Source organism: Pan paniscus, chromosome 3 (assembly GCF_029289425.2).
Source record: "Pan paniscus chromosome 3, NHGRI_mPanPan1-v2.0_pri, whole genome shotgun sequence".
Taxonomy (NCBI): Eukaryota; Metazoa; Chordata; class Mammalia; order Primates; family Hominidae; genus Pan; species Pan paniscus.
The window spans coordinates 119,620,554-119,643,134 of record NC_073252.2 but is presented as its reverse complement, the minus strand read 5'-3'; the positions used below and the strand labels follow the sequence as shown (position 1 = coordinate 119,643,134).

The 22,581-nt window shown below is 35.3% G+C and overlaps 1 protein-coding gene across 1 annotated transcript in view; it reads left to right on the top strand.

Moving 5' to 3' along the window:
- The window catches only part of BBS7 (Bardet-Biedl syndrome 7), a 47,075-nt gene extending 24,504 nt beyond the window's left edge, over positions 1 to 22,571 (top strand). Inside the window, exons 11-19 of the mRNA XM_003816412.5 lie at positions 1,312 to 1,504; positions 3,009 to 3,083; positions 7,327 to 7,392; positions 11,759 to 11,898; positions 13,649 to 13,813; positions 18,305 to 18,414; positions 18,528 to 18,631; positions 18,765 to 18,888; positions 21,019 to 22,571. Coding sequence (XP_003816460.1) covers positions 1,312 to 1,504; positions 3,009 to 3,083; positions 7,327 to 7,392; positions 11,759 to 11,898; positions 13,649 to 13,813; positions 18,305 to 18,414; positions 18,528 to 18,631; positions 18,765 to 18,888; positions 21,019 to 21,152 — 1,111 coding nt within the window. The 3' untranslated portion in view covers positions 21,153 to 22,571. The remainder of the gene's footprint in view (positions 1 to 1,311; positions 1,505 to 3,008; positions 3,084 to 7,326; positions 7,393 to 11,758; positions 11,899 to 13,648; positions 13,814 to 18,304; positions 18,415 to 18,527; positions 18,632 to 18,764; positions 18,889 to 21,018) is intronic.
- Positions 22,572 to 22,581: the final 10 nt, after the last annotated feature.

The following is a 22,581-nucleotide window of genomic DNA, read 5'->3' as shown; positions in this document are numbered from 1 at the left end:
TTGGCTTGTAAATTTTCTTAACTGGAACTGAGTAATTTTGACTCCCCTAGACACAGGAATTGCTTTTATGGTCTGCTCAATTTGACGTGTGCTGTGAAAAGGGGGACCTCAAACTCCAATAAAGGTGCTTCATACAATGAAGACGTGGGAGTTGCTGAAACTTTTAATGACTGCTCTCCCCATTTCAACCCATGCTGACCTTTTGTGGAGTGAAGGATGATTTTTTTCTGGTGGTAGTTGAAGGCTACAGAAACTTTTAAGGCAGCAAATGCCACAAGTACTAGTAGCACAAGCCGTTTCACCAAAGCCACCAGAGAGCAAGCTGTAATGTTCATGCAAACAAGTATACCAGATTCATTCAGGATATCCTACTTCATGCAGCAAGGATACAAGTATAGTTAATGACTACTCTCTCACATCCTCAATACAGTACCTTTTATTTATAACCAAGTCTACCATTTCTTGATTCCACTGGAATGTAAGCTTTATGAGAAGCTTATATCTGATTTGTTCATTTGATACCCAAACACTGCTAGGTACATAGGAGTAAATATGTAATATTTAGCAGTAAATATTTCTTTGATGAATGAATCTTTTCCTTTGTTCATTACACAGATCCCTTCCAAGCTCCTCCCTAGACTTTTCCTCCTAAACTGTGGCTAGTTAAGCCTCATGTTGTTCTATCCCAATGACTGTTTACTCCATTTGCATGTGGCCCTTCCCCTTAACTGGAGCTCTAAGCAATGCTGTAGTTCAGTCTCAGCAGAATCCTCTCTAACTCTTGGTAGTTAAGTCATACCACTGGCTCATGATCATCCTTGTGGAAAATGCTAATGCTCTGCAGCTTCCTTTTTATTTTTTATGTCTCCCCTAATGTCTTACTGAAAGTTACATGTTTACTGGCTTCACACATTTTGTCTCTTTTCATTAAGACTAATATGTTCTGCAATATTAGTTTCTCTTCTCATTAGTATAAGAAGTTTCTCTTCTGATTAGTACTTTATGTAACTGTAACAAGATTCCTGTGTTAAGATTGATTATTTTGTAGCCTACCATGATATTTAAAACTCTCTATTAATATTGCTAGTATGGGAATGAGTAGATATTTTAATTTTTGGGTTAAGGATAAATAATGTGGAATCATTTAGTCAGTCATAGAAGCAAAAATTTTGCTCCCTTTGTTTTTATTTTATTAGCTCAACCAATAAAAACCCATTTTGTAAAAGCAAATGTCTCAAATTTTTGTAAACATTCTAAGGACCTCAAATGTTTATACTTATATTTGACAAATTTGTATGTGTTTTTCTCCAGGAATGAGTTGGAACATTTGCAGTATAAGGTATTGCAGGAAAGAGAGAATTATCAACAGTCTTCTCAATCAAGCAAAGCAAAATCAGCAGTACCTTCCTTTGGTATAAATGATAAATTTACACTAAATAAAGATGATGCCAGTTATAGCCTTATCTTAGAGGTACAGACTGCAATAGATAATGTCTTAATACAGGTAAGCAAAATGTCTAATTTCTTAGTTTTATGACTGGATCTATTTTGCAAACCAGTCATATGTACTAATTATTATTGAACATTGTTAGTTTTAGACAGTAATTTTATTTTATTTTTATTTTTATTTTTATTTTTTTGAGACAGAGTTTTACTCTGTCACCTAGACTGGAGTGCAGTGGTGCGATCTCAGCTCACTGTAACCTCCGACTCCCAGGTTCAAGTGATTCTCCTGCCTCAGCCTCCCGAGTAGCTGGGACTACAGGTATGTGCCACCACACCTGGCTAATTTTGTATTTTTAGTAGAGACGGGGTTTCACCATGTTGGCCAGGCTGGTCTTGAACTCCTGACCTCTGGTGATCCACCCGCCTCGGCCCCACAAAGTGCTGGGATTGCAAGCGTGAACCACCCCACCCAGTCATAGACAGTAATTTTAAATGTTTATGGCCTTTTATTCTTCCTTTAGATAATTGGTTTGCTCACAGATTATTTGAATTATATTTTTACTTTTTATTTATGTACTTAACAAACAAAAGATGGGCTTCAGTTTTAAGAAGAGTTAGAAAAGACAGTAAGGTTTTTCTTCTTTGGCTACCCTCTGGGAGAATCTTAACAGAGATGTGACTTAGAAAACTACCATATTTAATGCCCTTGCTAGAACATTTTTTTTTAAAGCCCCAAACATTAAAGTACAGCTTGCTCATTAACCCAACCGTTTCTGATAGGTCAACAGGCAAAGTAGAGAATCCTAAAGGGCGAAATTTAGGGATAATAATATATGACTCCATTCATCAATGTATATATTTACTGACTTATTTAAATTAGAAGGTATTCAGGAAGTAGAAAAGAATAATAGGATGAATAGAAAACAAACAAAAGGTAGTAAACCAATCACAAAATGAGAACATAACAAATTGGAGGAAGAAAAGGTTTAAAAAGATGTAATGGAGAGATCAGATTATTAAAAAAAAAAACCTAAAGGCAGAAAACTCTCTTAAGTAATGCTAGCTCACGGGCTGTTGCATTGAGCAACTCCAGGAATGCCATTCACATAGAACAGTGCAACAGCTTTGTCCTACAAACTGCCTCTCCAGAGGAGACCAAAAATTATCTTCTTTCTGTGTTACAGGTAAAATTAAAACTGATAAAAATGAACTGATACAATCAGAATGGCCATGTGATTATTTATAGCTCATGGTAACATTTTTAGCACTTTATAAAAATAGGTGGGATGATTGGACTTTTAAGGGGGTGGTGAGAGATGTTATTCTGTGATTTTTATAATCCAAGTTAGAAAAAAGCAGGTGATTGTAAAATAACATTTATTCTTTATTATATTTATTTTCTGTAAGTATATACTATCAAGTATAAGTTAAGAGAATTCATACTCTCAAATTTAAAGATGAATATAAACTAGAACTAAGGAGAACTCTTAGAGAAAACATAATTTATGAACATTTTTAGGTTTTCCATCTCAACCTTCTTTTTTTTTTAATATTGACTGTAGAGTGATGTTCCAATAGATTTACTTGATGTGGATAAAAATTCTGCTGTCGTTAGCTTTAGCAGCTGTGATTCTGAGGTGAGTAAAAAATATAAAAGAATTCTTCACATGCTTTCATTTCTATTATGCCATTTTGATTAAAGTCTATAGATGCTGCTAGGTTTTGATGTTTCTTTTTCAATTATTTCTTATGTAACCTTTCCTTCAAAATCTGTGTCGGTTCTCTTTCCCTGTCCTCAGTCGAGAAACCTGATGTTGTCCTAGATTCCTTCTTTTCTGTGATCTGTTACAGGTTGATATCCCTTATGTGAAATGCTTGGGACCAAGAAGTATTTTGGATTTTGGATTTTTTTCAGGTTTTGGAATATTTGTTTTGTATTTACTGGTTCAGCACCCCAAATTTGAAAATCTGAAATCTGAAATGCTCCAATGAGCGTTTCCTTAAAGTATTATCTTGGCACTCAAAAAGTTTAGAGTTTTGGAACATTTTAGATACTCAGTTTGGGAATGTTCAGCCTATATATCCAATTAGTCACTAGTTTCCGTCAGTTCTACCTCCATGGCTTTCATACTTCCACTTGGCTTCATTCCTACCCCTGTTAACTTAGTCCAGGCCCTTATCATGTCTTGCTTGACCTACTTTATAAGTTTCTCTGCCTCTAGTCTTGCCTCTGACTTCTAGGATATGCTGTATGTACACTACCACCAGAGACGTCTTCCTTCCTAAAACACGAACATCACTGTATCTTTCTTTTCTCAAAACCTTTTAAATATTCCTGATTTCCTGCTGAATCTATGTATATATATATAGATTCCTTATTGTGGCATAGAAAACTTTCCATGATTCAGCTCTTGATTACATCTCTAACTTCTCTCTCACTGGCTGCTACCACCCCTCCCATGCACATTATTTCTGCCAAACCGAAGTTCTTAAAATTCCTGAAAATGCTATATAGTTTCACACATCCCTGCATTGGAACATGATCTGTTGCTTCCCCCGCTCTTCCTGCCCTGCCCCACTTTTTCTAGGCTTGTTGAATGCATACTAAACTTCATTCAACAGACTTTTATTGAGCACTTAACGTGCACAGTACCTGAGATGATCACATCAGTTCTTTTGGACATGCTTACTGTATCATTTCTTTCTGCTTAGTACTAGCCGATAAGCAGTCTCAGAGCTAGGTGTGACTCCTGAAGAGAAGTCAAGGTATAGATAAGGTTTGGATTAATTGCATTGGAGAAGGCAAGCCAGAGCAGGAGGAGATGGTAACTGGAGTTGGTGGTTAGTTATATTAATATATATTTTATTTTATTTATATGCATTGGCACTGTTGCAGAATATATTTTATTTATTTGGTTTTTGTTATTTATTTACTTTTTTAAGACATGGTCTCGCTCTGTTGCCCAGGCTGGAGTGCAGTGGCGTGATCATGGCTTGCTGCAGCCTCGACCTCCTTGGCTCAAGCAGATCCTCCCACCTCAGCCTTCCAAGTAGCTGGGACTACAGGCACAAGCCACCATGCCTGGCTGATTTTTAAATTTTTTGTAGAGACAGGGTGTTCCTATGTTGCCCAGGCTGGTCTCAAACTCCTGGGCCTAAGTGATCCTCCCACCTCAGCCTCCCAAAGTGCTGGGATTATAAGCATGAGCCACCACGTCTGGCCTTATATATATATTTTTAAAAAGGAGGAATAAAAGAGTAGATAAAGTAAAATATTGATAGATAAAAGAATAATTTTCTTTTTCTTTTTTTTTTTTTTTTTTGAGATGGAGTCTCACTCCTCACCCAGGCTGGAGTGCAGTGGCGCAATCTCAGCTCACTGCAACCTCTGCCTCCCAGGTTCAAGCAATTCTCCTGTCTCAAGACTCCCAAGTAGCTGGGACTACACGCACACGCCACCACACCCGGCTAATTTTTGTATTTTTAGTAGAGATGGGTTTTTGCCATGTTGGTCAGGCTAGTCTTGAACTCCTGACCTCAGGTGATCCACCGGCTTTGGCCTCCCAAAGTGCTGGGATTACAGGTGTGAGCCACTGTGCCCAGCCTATTTTTCAATATAACTTCATAGTAAAAATTTTATTTTTAATAAGCGATTTTATAACAGTTGTATTATATTATCAATATGTGGTTTGTCATTCCTGTTTGAGAACAAAACACAAAAGATATGGCCTACATTTTTATGATTATTTAGAAAATCAATAAACTTAAAACAAACTTAAAATCTTTGATTCTTAAGTTACTATGAAAGATTAATCTGTTTTAATTACATCACTGAAGGATTCTTTGAAATGACTATTTGATACTAATTTAAAATATATTTTCTAGGACAATGGCTTTAAAAAAACGTATGGAGGTTTCAAGTATACACAAAAGTAGAAAGACTAGTATAATAACTTGCATGTACCCATCACTAATTTTCAACATATGGTTAGTCTTTTTTTTTTTTTTTAAGAGATGGGGGTCTTACTGTGTCACCCAGGCTGGAGTGCAGTGGCGTGATCATAGCTTATTGCAGCCTGAAACTTCTGGGCTTAAGCTTATCTTCTTGTCTCAGTCTCCTGAGTACGTAGGACCATAGGCATATGCCATGATGCCCAGCTAATTTTTTTTATTTTTTATTTTTTGTAGAAATGGGGCCTCACTTTGTTGCCCAGGCTGGTCTTGAACTCCTAGCTTCAAGCTGTCCTTCCACCTTCCAGCCTCCCAAAGTGCTGGGATTACAGGTGTGAGCCACCATGCCCAGCCCAGTCATTTTTTCATGCTCTTCACCCTCTCCTTCCCACTCCCAAACCTCATCCCAAACATGTTATCTGTATCATTTATTGATAAACACTGTAGTATATAACGTTTGCTTTTAATCATACAAGAACATATTTATGGCTTGGCACCGTGGCTCATACGTGTAATCCCAGCACTTTGGGAGCCCAAGGCAGGTGGATCACTTGAGGCCAGGAATTCAAGACCAGCCTGGCCAACATGGTAAAACACCCTCTTTACTAAAAATACATAACAAGTAGCTGGGTGTGGTGGCATGCACCTGTAGTCCCAGCTATTTGGAGGCTGAGGTATGAGAGTCAGTTGAGCCCAGGAGGCAGAGGTTACACTGAGCTGAGATCACACCACTGCACTCTAGCCTGGGCAGCACAGTAAGACTCTGTCTCAAAAAAAAAAAAAAAGAATATATTTACTTTTAAATTGATCAGTCCTCTCTGTTGAGTTTAAATGATTTGAAATTGAAATGTTTGAGTTTTATATTTTATATTACCATCCTTTTTATTTCTTTGATTATTTAATAAAAATAGAGAAATAGCAGTCTCGAAAATTACATATAAATTATCTTATGTTGCTGTGTCTCTTTTTGTAATCCATGAACCTAGCTATGTTTCTCTATTTCTAGTAGTTTAATATTCAATTTCAAGAAGTTGTAATATTTGAAAAAACTCCTCTAGGTTAGTTCAACAAACATGTATTAAGCACTTACAGTATGCCAGGCACTGTGCCATTTGCTGGGAATACAGAGAAGAGATATTTCTCTTTCCTGTATAAGTATTTGTGAAAAATCTAAGAGATTCAATATTAAGCTCTGGTGTATGTGCCTTTACAGTATAAACATTTTGTATTAGTCCATTTTCACACTGCTGATAAAGACATATCCAAGATGGGACAATTTACAAAAGAAAGAGGTTTATTGGACTCACAGTTCCACCTGGCTGGGGAGGCCTCACAATCATGGCGGAAGGTGAAAGGCACATCTCACATGGCAGCAGACAAGAGAAAATGAGAGCCAAGAGAAAGGGGTTTCCCCTTATAAAACCATCAGATCTTATTCACTACCATGAGAGCAGTATGGGAGAAAATGGCCCCATGATTCAATTATCTCCCACTGAGTCCCTCCCACAACACATGGGAATTATGGCAGTACAATTCAAGATGAGATTTGAATGGGGACAGAGCCAAACCATATCACATTTGGTGTTTGCATTGTCAGATTTTTAGAAGAATTCTTAATGTTTAAAAATGTTATTGTAAAAACTCAAGATGGAAAGAGCATGAGCTTTCGATAGGAATTTGAATTCCAGTTTCATCACTTAATGGCTTTTATTTAACTCCTCATGACCTCAGTTTCTTCATCTGTTAAAATTTAATTAGTAAAACTTAGTGCATAGAGTTTTTGTAAGTGTAAGTTAGAACATGTTTGAAAAGCGCTTAGCACCAATGACAGGTGCTTAAGCAAATGGTAACCATTATTATTATTGATGTCTTTTTTTTGTCGCTAAAAACATGGATTCATTCTTTTCCTCCACTTTGTATTCTTCCCAGTCAAATGACAACTTCCTTCTTGCCACTTATCGGTGCCAGGCAGATACTACAAGGCTGGAACTCAAGGTAAAAATATTAGAAATTACCTTTACTTGAATGTTTGAATTTCCTTTTTCCTGCTGGTATGTCTTACAACATATGATATTATTTGTTTGCATTTAATTTCTCCCTGAAATGAATTGTGTGGAGTAATGAATTTTGAATGACCAGTTAGGATGTAATTTAGCCCAGACCACAATCTCTGCTATTACTTCTTAATCACCTTCTCTAAAATTATTGATTTTATTTTTTAAATAGAAACTGGATTTTGCCACGTTGCCCAGGTTGGTCTCAAACTCCTGAGCTGAAGCAATCCACATGCCTCAGCCTCCCAAAGTGCTGGGATTACAGGGGTGAGCCACCATGCCCGGCCTAAAATTATTGGTCTTAAAGTTTCCTCTAACTGAAAAATTTTTTTCAAATTTTCTATTATAGAAAGTTTCAAACATTTATAAAAGTAGTTAATCCCCATGCATTAATCACACAGCTTCAGCAATGATCAACTCATGGCCACTTTGTTTATGCTATTCACTTACTACCCTAAAATATTTTGAAGCAAATACAAGATATTCATAATTTCATTTAATGTGTCTAAGATAGGTACTCTCTTTTTTTAAAACATAACTACAACACTATTATCACACCTAAGAAAAATCAACAATAATTTTTTAATATTATAAAATATTTAATGTTCAGATTTTACTGAATTTTTGTTTTACAGCTTGTTTAATCCAGTCATCTTTTTTTTTTTTTTTTGAGATGGAGTCTCGCTCTTGTGCTCTTGTCGCCCAGGCTGGAGTGCAGTGGCATGATCTGGGTTCACTGCATCCTCCACTTCCCAGGTTCAAGTGATTCTCCTGCCTCAGCCTCCTGAGTAGATGGGATTACAGGTGCCCACCACCACACCTGGCTAATTTTTGTACTTTTTTTTTTTCATAGGGACGGGGTTTTGCCATGTTGGCCAGGCTGGTCCTGACAGTCATCTTCTAAATTAACTTAGTTATTAAAGTATCTGGGCATTCACCATATATTTTCTTACAATCTGAATTTTGCTGATTGCATTCCAGTGATATCATTTATTACCATACATTCTAGAGAAAACCTTTTAAAGTTTTCTCTAGCAATTTAATGACATAGTCATTTTCATAATTAAATACTTACCATAGCACACAAATCTGTTTTAGTTATTTATAGTGGGATTAGTTTTGATAGACCTATTATCTAAAAATTAAGCACTATAACCTTTTTCCTGGTGTTGCTGATGTTTTGAAACTCAAAGGTTTTTTTTTTTTTTTTTTTTCAAGAGAGATGCTGTCACACAATATTTTTTTCACATCTGGTTAAGGAAGTTCCAGTTAAATATGATTTTTCCCCTAAACAATTCATTTTGGTCTGCATACATTCCCTTTTATGTACTTTGAAAGAAAAATGGAAAACTAGGATAAATTTATTTCTAAAAGAAAAAACACATTTAAACATTTTACATTGAGCAAGTTTCTGCTAATAAATTCAAAAGTCAAGTAAAAATTGATTAAAAGCAATGTTTCTCTTTTTTTTTTTTTTAGATGGAGTCTTGCTCTGTCGCCCAGACTGGAGCGCAGTGGCACAATCTTGACTCACTGCAACCTCCACCTCCCTGGTACAAGTGATTTTCGTGCCTCAGCCTCCCTAGTAGCTGGGATTACAGGCGTGTACCACCATGCCTGGCTAATTTTTGTATTTTAGTAGAGACAGGGTTTCACCATATTGGACAGGTTGGTCTCGAACTCCTGACCTCAGTTGATCCACCTGCCTTGGCCTCCCAAAGTGCTGGGATTATAGGTGTGAGCCACCACGCCCGACCGTGTTCCTCTTTTTTTAATTGGATATACTAATTTTAATGTATAGAAGAAAGACAAAATGCCTGAAAAGAGCCAAGAAAATTATGAAGAAGAAGAAAAGTAAGGTGGAACTTGCTTTGCCATATGATAAAACATACCATAAAACTACCATAATAAAAATAATGGAGGATATTTCCAAGCCTAAATAAATAGGCCATGCAACAGAATAATCTGGAAATAGAACCCAGAATATATTTCACATTTATGGGAATTTAGTGCATGACATTTCTATTTTAATAGAAGAGAACACTTCTATTAAATCACTATTTCTATTTAAAAATTGCTGTTGGCACAACTGGCATCCATCTAGAAGAAAATTAAATGAATTATTATCTTAAGCCATATATAAAAAATAAATTCAGATGAATTAAGTACCTACTTATTTAAAGAAAGACTTAATTGTCTAACCGATAATAGGTAATTGTCAATAACATATAAACAGCCTACTGTTACAATAAAAACCACTGAGTAAGGAAAATAGGCAAAGGATATGGATAGGCAAGTCACAGAAGAGAAGATTGGGCACAGTGGCTCACGCCTGCAATCTTAGCACTTTGGGAGGCCAAGGGCAGGCGGATCACTTGAGGTCAGGATTTCAAGAACAGCGTGGCCAACATGGTGAAACCCTATCTCTACTAAAAGAAACAATAAAAAAAATTAGCTGGGCAGGGTGGCACACATCTGTAATCCCAGCTACTTGGGAGGCCGAGGCATGAGAATCGCTTGAACCCAGGAGACGGAGGTTGCAGTGAGCCGAGATTGTGCCACTTGTACTTCAGCCTGGGCAATGGAGTGAGACTCTATCTCAAAAAAAAAAAAAAAAAAAAAAAACCCAAAACACAGAAGAGGGAATCAAAATAGCTAACAAACAAAAAAGTTCTACCTCATCTTTAGCCAGAGAAATTCAAATTCAAATAACAAAAAGCAGTTTCTTCTTATCCAACAGATTGGCAAAAAATGTTAAAGAACAACATCACTAGGGGGCAGGGATGAAGAAAATGACACTGTCAGTCATAGCTGGTGGAAATATAAGTTGTTACAGCCACTTAGAAAAATAGATATTAGCTCCTTTGGGGGAATCTATTAATGGCAATAAAATAGCAGTAATATACATAACAGACATGAATATAATTAATTGCAGCATTGCTTGTAGAAGCGGAAAAGTAGAACCAAGGTGAATACTCATTAATGATTGAAGGGTTGAATAAATAGCTATTTATCCATATCTTGGAATATTATACAGCTACTATAAAGAATAAGTTGATTTATACATGTTAACATGGAGGGAATTCCATAAAACACACAAAATGCTGATAAAACCTCTATATATAATTTGAATATATTTTATCTATAATGATATAAATATGAAGAAATGTATGAAAAGAAACACACCTGTCTGATATAGCCAGTTATACAATATGAGGAGGCATAAGTGGGATGGGAGGAGCAGGGAGGTGATGGTAATAGGAGAGGCAGAGATAAGGGGGAAAATGTGAATATTGGAAATGAAAGCAAAGATGTCTGATATCCAGTAGAACTTAGTCATGTGAAATGATATATTAAACTAGGTCCTTCTCTTAAATTAGATCTTCCTAGCTTAGTGAATTACTATTTCCTGTTAAGCATGTTGAATTCTCAGGATATCCGGCCAGTCATATCCAAAATAGCCCAAAAGAATTTCCAGTCCAAATATGCCATAATTAGATTATAGGTATGCATCTCTATTTTCACAGAATGTCAACAATTAAGTTATTTGAAACAATTTTTCTGTCAATAGATTTTTATAGTAACAGCTATATGCTAAATACTCTCTCTTTTTTTGTACATGTACGTAGAGAGACATATGGAAGCATAACTACCAAAGTAGTAATAGTGATCATCTGGGGTGGGAGGATTGCAGGTGACTTACATGTTTCTCCAGATTTTTCTTTATTGTTTGAATTTGTGAATAAGGAATATTGTTATACTGATTATTACAAAATAATTTTTCATATAAAATTGTTATGTCCTATATTAAAGCTTTTTTTCTTATGGAAAAAATCTCTGCCAATATGAGCTTATTACTGTTTAAAAATCAACACCAAAATATAAGTTTATCAGATCTATTTTTTGTTTTCTTTCTGTACTTTTACTTATTATCTTTTCTTATCCTCTTCCTTGTCAGCAATATTCACAGTGCAACATTTGCAAAAAATCTTGCTTAAACTTTTAAAATATTTCCCACTTAGGTCAAATGTTGATATTTTCCCCCTCATGCCATGAAAAGTATGAGTTAAAGTATTAATTAGATTAGAGAAGTTACCTTTGTGTAGTACAAGAGGTACTACAGTCTGTCCCATGAATTGGAACAGAGTGGGACAGGAGAAAGAAGCTGGACAGCTTTCCAACTCCTCTTAAATTAGGTCTTCACATATTAGTGAATTTTAAGTACTTGATAACTTGTGTTGAACATTCTAAAGATATGTTTTGTTGCTAAATATTCTTATTTTATTTCCTCTTTTGTGTTGAATCAGATTCGCTCAATTGAAGGCCAGTATGGCACACTACAAGCATATGTGACTCCAAGAATTCAACCCAAAACCTGTCAGGTCCGCCAGTACCACATCAAACCTCTTTCACTCCATCAAAGAACTCACTTTATTGATCATGACAGGTAGGACAAAGGAAAGAGCAAATTCTTTTTAGGATATTACACAATTCAAATAGACCTGTTTTTTATTTTTATAGTGTAAATTCTGTTAGCAATTTCTACTTTTAAAAATTAAATAAACAGTTTAAATATTATAGATTTAATATTTCTAATAAATATAAGATTCTTTGTCTTATTTTAGAGGCTGGTTTGAGTTGGACTTTCCCATCTTTCTCATATATTACTATTCTGGGATTATTAGAATAGCAGTTCTCTTTCTCAGGTACTTAATGTGAGAGCAAATACTGTTGAACCTTTAGATAGTATAATAGTTCTCTGTGAACAGGACCTCATTGTATCAGCCTCAAATATTATATTTCCTTTATATTTCTTCTCAGGATAAAGAAAAATCAGATAAAGCAATTGGTTGTGATAGTGCCTTTTATTTCCATGCCAACTTAGGCATCCACTTCTTTGTAGTTTTTCAGAACATGAGCTTAAAGAGAAGGGAAAGAGATGAACAATTACTGATTACTTTCTTTGTGCCATGTATTATGCTAGGAGCTTATGTAGTATTTAATTCTTACAGCAAGGCAGGTAATAATGTCTCCATTTTACAAATGAGAAATGGAGGCTTAGAAAAGTTAAGTAACTTGCTGATAAAAGGACTAAAGCTATGAATTGAAGCCAAAACCCATATTCTTTATATTGCTGCCTATAATTTAAAATATATAATTTAAATAAGATGTAAGACAGACTATTCCTAAAGAAGATTTTTTGGAAACATTTAAGAGAACAGACTCTTTCTGTCTTGCTTAAAAGTCAAGGTTGTACTAATGGAGGCAGCATGGTATGCTAGAAAGAACAGCAAATTGGGAATCAAGAGACTTGGATTACAATCTGTTCCTGTCTGACTTTGGGGGAATAATTTAATTTAGCCTCTAGGTTTTAGTTTTTTCATCTGCAAATGACAGGATTGGTCCGAACTTTTCATTTCATAAACTGCATTTTCTTAACTCTTTATAATTATCCATCTGATTTATTTTAAATTTGATTTATTTTACAGTTTTTTAAATGTTACTTTAGGGTGTGCTTTTGCAAGATAGAAAGTATGATCCCATATTTCAGGAAGATAGAAGGTATTATTCTATAAGTTGTCCAATGGCACACAGCTAGTAAATAATGGAACAACCCATGCCTGTCTTACTCAAAAGCCCAATTCTTTGCCTTCACACTATACTGATTATTTCCCTAATGAGATCCTTGTATAAGTATGTTTTGTAGTTTATGTAGTAGAAATACTAGATAAGCTTTTTTAAAATGAGGGCTGGACGTGGTGGCTCACACCTGTAATCCCAGCACTTTGGGAAGCTGAAGCAGGTGGATTGCTTGAGCCCTGGAGTTCAAGACCAGCCTGGGCAACATAGTAAGACCTCGTCTCCATAAAAATAAAAAAATAAAAAAATAAACTTTTTAAAAATGAAATATACCCAAATAAATGAAATTTTATTTGAAAAGCATGTTATAATGAATAAAACCTGTTTACATATATCACTTAACTGATACTTAGCACAGGTGCAGGTATAGGTAAGTGTTCGATTTTTTTTCATGAAATTGAAATGTTCATTTATTTGACCTATAAGATTAATCTGAGAAAATTGAATGTTTTCATTTATATTTAACAACTATCACAAAATTCTGCTTATTAACGTGTACATATAATACTTTTATGTATTCCCACACATAAATGTGCGCCTCTACTATTATATTACAGACCCATGAATACACTGACCCTAACAGGCCAGTTCAGTTTTGCTGAAGTTCACTCCTGGGTGGTTTTTTGTCTGCCTGAAGTTCCAGAAAAACCTCCAGCAGGAGAATGTGTGACATTTTACTTTCAGAACACCTTTCTAGATACACAACTTGAAAGTACCTACAGGTAAATCTAACTTATTACTGGTTCACAAGTGTTGTTTTATATAAATGTAGCTTCTAAGTTTTCCTTTAAGTTAGGAGTTATTTGTGAGTAATCTGATTGAAAATCTATACTGTTCAAGATAATCTATTGAAAAATCAAATTAGTAAGTTTAGAAAAGCGATTGAGTAAAGATGTATATGCAAAGATCAATATATTTCCTAAGTTCCCAACAATAACAATAACTAGTGATAAAATAAATTATTTAAAAAGAGCCCTTCAGAGTAGCAATAACAATAACAAAATAGCCAGATAAAATCTGTAGGAATATTCTTAATTAGAAATATGTAGAAGTTACATGAAGAAAACTGTAAGATTTTATTGACATAAACGACTTGATTAAATGGAGTACTATATTCTATAGTCATCAATATGAAGACATTGTAAAAGATGACAGTCCTACCCAAATTGATTTGAATATTTATCCTAATTCCAATAAAAACTCCAGTTGAATTTCTTTATGCACAAATATAACATGGCTTAGAACTTCAGGGCTTAGAAAATGCAGGCTTTTTGTAGCTATCCTGATATGGTGCGGAGGTCATTATATTGTTCTATACGCTTCTCAAGCTTCTAGTTGCACCCCTCGCTCCTCCACCATCACTTCTAACTCATCTTCTATAAGCTCCAATAATTCCTCTCAACTTCTCAATATAGTAGAAGCTAAACTTTTCCTTCCTTTTTTTAACCTGTCTCTGAATGTGAAATGGCCTACTTCTTGGGCAAGGCCAATTTCTCTACATCTACCCATTAAGCTTGGATCCTCCTGCTTCTTCAAAGTCTTTGTATTCTCATTCTCACATCTGTAGGTTGTTTTTTGTTTTTGTTTTTTTGTTGTTGTTGCTGTTTGTTTTGTTTGTTTGTTTTGAGACAGGATCTCACTCTGTCACCCAGGTTAGAGTGCAGTGGCATGATCTCGGCTTACTGCAGCCTTGACCTCCCACCTCAGCCTCCTGAGTAGCTGGGACCACAGGCACGCACCACCATGCCCAGCTAATTTTTTTATTTTCTGTAGACAGGGTTTCACCATGTTGGTCAAGCTGGTCTCAAACTCCTGAGCTCAAGCAATCCTCCTGCGTTAGCCTCCTAAAGTGCTGGGATTATAGGCGTGAGCCACCACACCTGGCCTGTAGGTTGTTTGTTTTGTGTGTGTGTGTGTGTTTTTGTTTTTGTTTTTTGTTTTTTTTTGCTTTGTGTTGTTTGTCTGGGAGAGAGCTCATTATTCTTTCTCTGCCTCTGCCTCTTAAGGTTCTTTCCCTAAGCAGATTATTGTGTTTTTCTCCTAAGTTCTAAAAACTTAGCATGGTAAAGTCTCAACTAGAGAGCAAGAAGTAGAATACCTCTTGCTTCTCTTGTTATTTTAAGATAATAACAGTATTATTCTAAAAACATAATTTTACCTCAGAATTCAGCCTTTTAGAACCAAGAACTCTTCAGAAATCTAATTGGTTTTAACATCCATTCTGTGGAGGTTTGTCACTGTACCGTCCAAGGAAGCTTATCTGTGTCTAAACCTGTAATAATTACTCCCATTTTGAAGTACCACAATGAACCTCACACATTAATCATAGCAGACAATTCAACATGCCCCTAGCATATTATATACTTTTATAATAGCAGACCTTTGCTCTTTTATCATTCTGTGTCTTTGAGTATTTTTTCTTAAGATTCAAAACTGTTTATCCTTTAAGGTCCAACTTAATAGCTACTTTTTTTTTTTTTAAGAGACAGGGTCTCACTGTGTTGCCCAAGCTGGTCTCAAACTCCTGGCTTCAAGCAATCCTCCTGCCTCAGCCTCCCCAGTAGCTGGGATTATAGGTGCAAGCTACTGCATCCTGCAGTAGCTACATTTTTGAAGCCTTCTTTGATTCTCCCTTGATTCTCTTCTCTGTTTCCATAGCATTTTTTCTTACTTGTCTGTGATATTTATTGTTATCTGCTTAAAGTATATAATAATTTTTTATTTTTTATTTTATTCTTTTTTTGAGACAGAGTCTTGCTTTGTTGCCATTCTGGAGTGCAGTGGCACGATCTTGGCTCACTGCAACCGCCACCTCCTGGGTTCAAGTGATTCTCCTGCCTCAACCTCCCGAGTAGTTGGGACTACAGGCATGTGCCACCACGCCCAGCTAATTTTTGTATTTTTAGTAGAGATGAGTTTCACCGTGTTGGCCAGGATGGTCTTGATCTCTTGACCTTGTGATCTGCCCGCCTCAGCCTCCCAAAGTGCTGGGATTACAGGCATGAGCCACCAAGCCCGGCCTCTAATAATTTTTATACAAACTTATTTCTCTAAGTTAAACTTTATTTTCATGGACAGTCTAATTTTAAATATCTTTGTATGTAGCCTGCAAGGACCTAAAACATAGTTTTGCACATAATAGGTACTCAACAGATGTTTTTCAGATGCCTGAATAAAATATATGTGTATGGAGGTAGTGTAGAAGTATGTGCTTTGGAGGCAGACGTACTAATGTTTCAATCCTGGCTCTGTGACTTACCAGCTATGTGACCCTAGCTGGTTGCTTAACTCTCTGAACTTCAGTTTTCTTTTCTGAGGAATGAAAATAATAGCACTTACTTTATTGAATTGTTATGATGATTAAAAGAAGATAACCATTTGAGTCATTCTATAGTACCTGGCACTATGTGTTTACTAAATATCATCTGTTAAGATTAAAGACTAATAGAAATGTCATGATTTCTAAAACATAATTGAGATCAAAGTAGTAAGGGTGTATTATTTATCTTTCTAGAAAAAAAATTATCTTTTTTTTAATTTGTTTTGAGACAGGGTCTCACTCATCAGCCCAGGCTGGAGTGCAGTGTCTCAATCTCAGCTCACTGCAACCTCCTCCTCCCAGGCCCAAGTGATTCTAATGCCTTAGCCTCCTGAGTAGCTGGAATTTTAGGAGTGTGCTACCACGCCTGGCTAATTTTTGTATTTTCAGTAGAGACGGGTCTCACCATGTTGGCCAGGTTAGTCTCGAACTCCTGACCTCAACTGATCTGCCCGCCTTGGCCTCCCAAAGTGCTGGGATTACAGGCGTGAGCCACCACACCAGACCAAAGCAATTATCATTTGCATATAGCTAGTTGGTATACATCATTTGTGTGTGTGTGAAAACCAAATGAAAAGGTAACATTAACTATATGAAAGATGATATATGTTAATTAGGAAACTTGGTCATCATAAAAAGGAACCAAATGCAAGCAGCTTAACCAAATAAAATAAATTTATCGGCTCACATAACTTAAAAGTCTAGCAGTAATCTGCCTCACGCACAACTGGATCAGTGGCTTAATTGATGTCATCAAGATTTTATCCCTTGTTCAGTTCTGCTTTTATCTTTTCTTGGCTTTACCATGCAGTGTTATGGCCACCAGCAGTTCCTAGAATCCAGTCTTACATATTTTCAGCTGCTATAGAGCTTCTCTTGCCCACTGGCTCCAATAAAAGTCCCAGGATTGAGTATCATTGTTAAGCCATGAACCACTGTGGTCAGGGGTATGGAATGTACTGCTCAATGCTTCCTCCTGAAGTCCCAGAAATAGACTGAGACCATTGCCACTGAAACTGAAGAGGGCAAGAGAAAGAGGAGTGGTACCCTAAAGAAAAATAACGATCCTGGCCGGGCGTGGTGGCTTACGCCTGTAATCTCAGTAGCTCATGCCTGTAATCCCAGCACTTTGGGAGGCCAAGGTGGGCGGATCACAAGGTCAGGAGATCGAGACCATCCTGGCCAACATGGTGAGACCCCCATCTCTACTAAAAATATGAAAACATTAGCTGGGTGTAGTGGCATGTGCCTGTAATCCCAGCTACTTGGGAGGCTGAGGCAGGAGAATCGCTTGAACCCAGAAAGTGGAGGTTGCAGTGAGTGGAGATCACACCACTGCACTCCAGCCTGGCAACAGAATGAGACTCCGTCTCAAAAAAAAAAAAAAGAAAAATAATGGTCCTCTGACCATAAGCAGTGGCATTGGATGCTGAGCATGAAAAACAGCAGATGTCACTCTTTCATATTTGATATCAGATTTCTTTTAAGGATAAAGCATATAGTCACACTGTAATTTGTGTGATTACATGAAAGAAAAACATACTTATGTAAGTAAGCAATTCTAAGTGCATTTTATATATGTCTATATATGAGACTAGCTGTTGGAAATATTAGTGAAAAATGAAGATAAAAGTTGTTTTAAATGAAGTTTTTATATAAATTGTCACATCTTTAGGAGGCATATATCTTTTGTTTTACGAGTATATTCAGAAGCTGAATTAATATAACAGTAAAGGATTACATGTTTAAATTTGCTTTATATTAATGATATATGTATACAGAAGAAATCTACAGTCAAATGAAATCTATACACTAAGTACTAATCATAAAATATATATATACTGGACAATTTCCTTCTACAGCTATTCTTTTAAAAAATATATTAATTTTATAGAAAAGGAGAGGGAGTTTTTAAATCTGACAACATTTCTACTATCTCCATCCTAAAAGATGTGCTTTCTAAAGAAGCTACAAAAAGGAAAATTAACCTCAACATATCATACGGTAAACAAACAAAATTAATAATTCTTTCTGATGTTTATTTTGTGTTGTTGTTACATTATTAATGTTTCTGATCAAAGTGATTTATCTAACTGCATCTGGTCAACTCCTTCTAGAGATAAATGAAGTATCAGTCAAACACACTTTAAAGCTAATCCACCCAAAGCTGGAGTACCAGTTGCTTTTGGCTAAGAAAGTGCAGTTAATTGATGCTTTAAAAGTAAGTACATGTGTCGTCGTGGACTGGTGATTATTATTTGAAGTCATAGGATTTCTAAAATTATCAATACTTTAACATTACATTGGATTGAATTTTGAATATTAAGGTGCTTCTGTTTTTAATTTTAAATAAGGAATTACAGATTCATGAGGGAAATACGAACTTTCTGATACCAGAATATCACTGTATTCTAGAAGAGGCAGATCACCTACAGGAAGAATACAAAAAGCAACCTGCACATCTTGAAAGACTCTATGGTTAGTGGACCATTCTAGAATACCTTGCCATATTTCTTTTCAACTGGCTATTTCCCAAGGATCATGTAAGAGAAGCTGGGCAGAAAGATAAAAAGATTACATCAGTCATGAATCAGTTGACAACAAATTTATTGCACAGAATATTTCTGTATTTTGTCAAGCTACTTTTAATATTTAATTCTTTTACTTGATAAAATGCAAGTATATTAAGAAATAAGTATACTGTGATGAATTAATCTATATATATGAACAAACCTGGTATAAAATGAATGTAATCTATGAACCTTTAGAGCTTAGACTGTATTTCACACAAATAATTGTCATGTTTTGTTGCTATTGTGAATTATAAAAATGCAGCATTTAAAATTTTTAAGGCAAAATTTAATAAAGGATATACAGTATTCGTGTTGTGTCAATTTACAGTTCAAAACTTTGGTGGTGAGAAGCTGAATGTTTCACAAATTGTATTGAAACAGAGTAAGGGAGGTGAGGAGAGGGAAAGAAGGAGTGAGGAAGGAAGAAACAGCTTAAGAAAAACAATTTTGTTAGCAATCTTTACATAAGACCTGTTGTATATAGCACACTATTTACACTGTCTTCATAATCAGGTGAGATATTTAATCCTTACAATAGCTCTGCAAGGTAGGTGGTATTATCTTCATTTTTCATATGCTTTAACTGAAATCTGAGTCTAAGGAATTTGTTGTCACCTAGCAAGTTAGTGATCATGCCTGCATTAGAATCTTCTCACCCCAAAATGCATGCCTTTTACACTATGCCAAGCCTTCCATAGTCACTGTAGAGCCAATTGGTATCACTAGTACACATGGATCCTTAAGCCTGCCTACTGAATTTTTTATTACATATCCAGAGACTTTCTCACAAACTGTAGCTATATTTAATGTCTTAACCTTTATTACATGACAAGCACATGATCTCTTTTATCCTTATAATAACTTATGAGATTGGCTATACATAATATCACTGATTGCAAAATCCAGACAGCTTTGTAAACCAAAGTTTTTTTCATAAATAATTTGACAGCAAAATCTTGACTTAATCTGAATTAATTTAATAACAAAATCTGACTTAAACTGACATGAGGTTTTATATATATTTTTTGTTTGTTTGTTTGTTTTTTGAGACGGAGTCTCGCTTGGTCTCCCAGGCTGGAGTCAGTGGCGCGATCTCGGCTCACTGCAACCTCTGCCCCCTGGGTTCAAGCAATTCTCCTGCCTCAGCCTCCTGAGTAGCTGTGATTACAGGTGTGCGCCACCATGCCCGGCTAATTTTTTTGTACTTTTAGTAGAGACAGGGTTTCACCATATTGGCCAGGCTGGTCTCCAACCCCTGACTTCGTGATCTGCCCACCTCGGCCTCCCAAAGTGCGGGGATTACAGGCATGAGCCACCGTGCCCAGCCCAAGGTTATATCTTTTTTATTCCAGTTAGTGCAAATATTCATCCGTATATTTTGTGACAGAAATAGTACTATGTTTTGCTATTGGATGCTGCTACTCAGTCCCCTTGGGGTTAATACCATAGTATATTCCTTTCATTATCTTCCTAAAATAGGAAAAATTCTGAAATACATCTTGCATCAAGCTTTTTGGATAAAGGATTGACAGCTTGAATTATTCCTGCTTTACATATGAGAAAACTCAAGGTGAAATGATTTGCCCAGATCTTTGAACCTAGGACTATTTGCCTTCAAGTCAAATCCCAAGAATGGTCAACATATAGGTGGAATATTTTAATTCAGATAAGCTGTTAAAAATAGAATCTGCCTAGACTATGTCAAAATGGTCAGCTTGGTGGAAAAAATATACCACTTGTTGTGATGTTATATATACTGATAGCAGTTCAAAAATGGCCAGTAGTTGATTGTCTGAATTAATAGCTTGTAATCAATTGTTAAGAGGGTTATTAGGCAGATGATTTATATCTTGAAACTTGTTTTAAAATCCCCCCAAAATGAATATTTTTAAAAACATGGCTTTTAGGTTTGTGTATGTTAAATCATGGAATTACAGGTGCTTAAAAATAGATTATCAAGCAATTACTTTAGTGAAATACTGTGTCATTAAATATAACTAATCACTGACAGGAAATTTATGTTTTTTCTTTAAAGGCATGATCACTGATCTTTTCATAGATAAATTTAAGTTTAAAGGCACCAATGTAAAAACTAAAGTACCCCTTCTATTGGAAATTCTGGACAGTTATGACCAAAATGCATTGATTTCATTCTTCGATGCAGCATGAAATACAAATAAGGTAAAGTCCCAAAGAAGTGGTCTGTTTAAATGAAAAATGTTAAAAGAGAATTAGAAGTTAACTGTGTATGTACTTTAATTTCAAATGCTTTTTTATATCTAAAAATATTTGAGATATAATGGCTTTTTAAAGTAATGCTTCTATTTCTTTTGACAAATTGAACTTTCTAAAACTAAGAGTCTTTTTATTTTTAAAACACAAGTAGAATGATTTAAATAGGATTTTAATGAATTTTTGGCAAGTGGCTGTTTTAATTTTTAAATTGAGAAGTAATATGTGGAAAATTAAAATATATTCAAATGTATTACAAGGTACATAAACACATAAACATGTAGACTGCTTTATAGGCTTCAAAATGTATTTTTATATATTATCTTATTTGATCTTCACAACTGTTGTAAAATTTGTCAAATCATATAAGAAAACTGATTCTCAGTGAAATTTTGTGATTAAGAGGACATGCTAATATTTTATAAAGCTGGGACCAGAACCCAAGTACTGGTACTTGCTTTGTGTCCTGGTTACTATGTATGTTGCCAGCTAGTGGAAATAACCTACCAATTGTTTTTTCTAGGAGATAGGATTGATTTGCAACTGATATTCCTTTTGCTTGGTAGTGTTTTATGACTCTGCTGCAGTTTGTGGAAATGCTGGACTTGGCTCAGTGCTATAAATTGTAGCCAGGAAATAAGAAGAGCTTACACAGAGTGGGGGGATCTTAACTAGACATGCTGTAAGCAGTGGAGCTATTCAGTGTGCTTCAAGTGAAGAGTGCAGAAATAGTGATGCCATCTTAGATTTTCCTACACTAGTATCTTCTAGATCTCTTTTTATCATATATGACATTAAGGCTACATAAGTTTTGTGCATTAATCTTAATTCATATTTATTAATTTCAAGGGAATATTGAAAGGTTTTAAAATGGCATACAGATAATGGAAAATAAGCTTTATGTTTCAAGAAGGGCAGACTCACGAATTTTTTAGAAAACAGTGCTTCTTAATGATATGCTATTATACTTATTAGTTATGTGCAAGCTTTGTATATTCTTATATTTATATATAAATATAAAAATTTGTTAAAGGCACATATAGTTAAGAGAGTTTTATTTTAATAAGGTCATATTGTTTTTACTATGTTTAAAGAAACTTTACTTCTGAAAGGAACATAATTATATCTAGGTCACTAGAACGTCATTGTGTTCTTTGTTGGTTGCCACAGCTTGGGGAAAAATAGAAAAAAATTAATGACTATTTGAATATTTTGTAATGCATTGCTATTTATTATATATATCAACAGTAGTTCAAGGTGCCATCTTAAATTAATTGCATCTTCATTAGGAAAAATAAAAAGCATAAAACACAATTTCTGGTTACTATGAATAAACGCCTAAATGTTAAGATGACATTACAGTCTT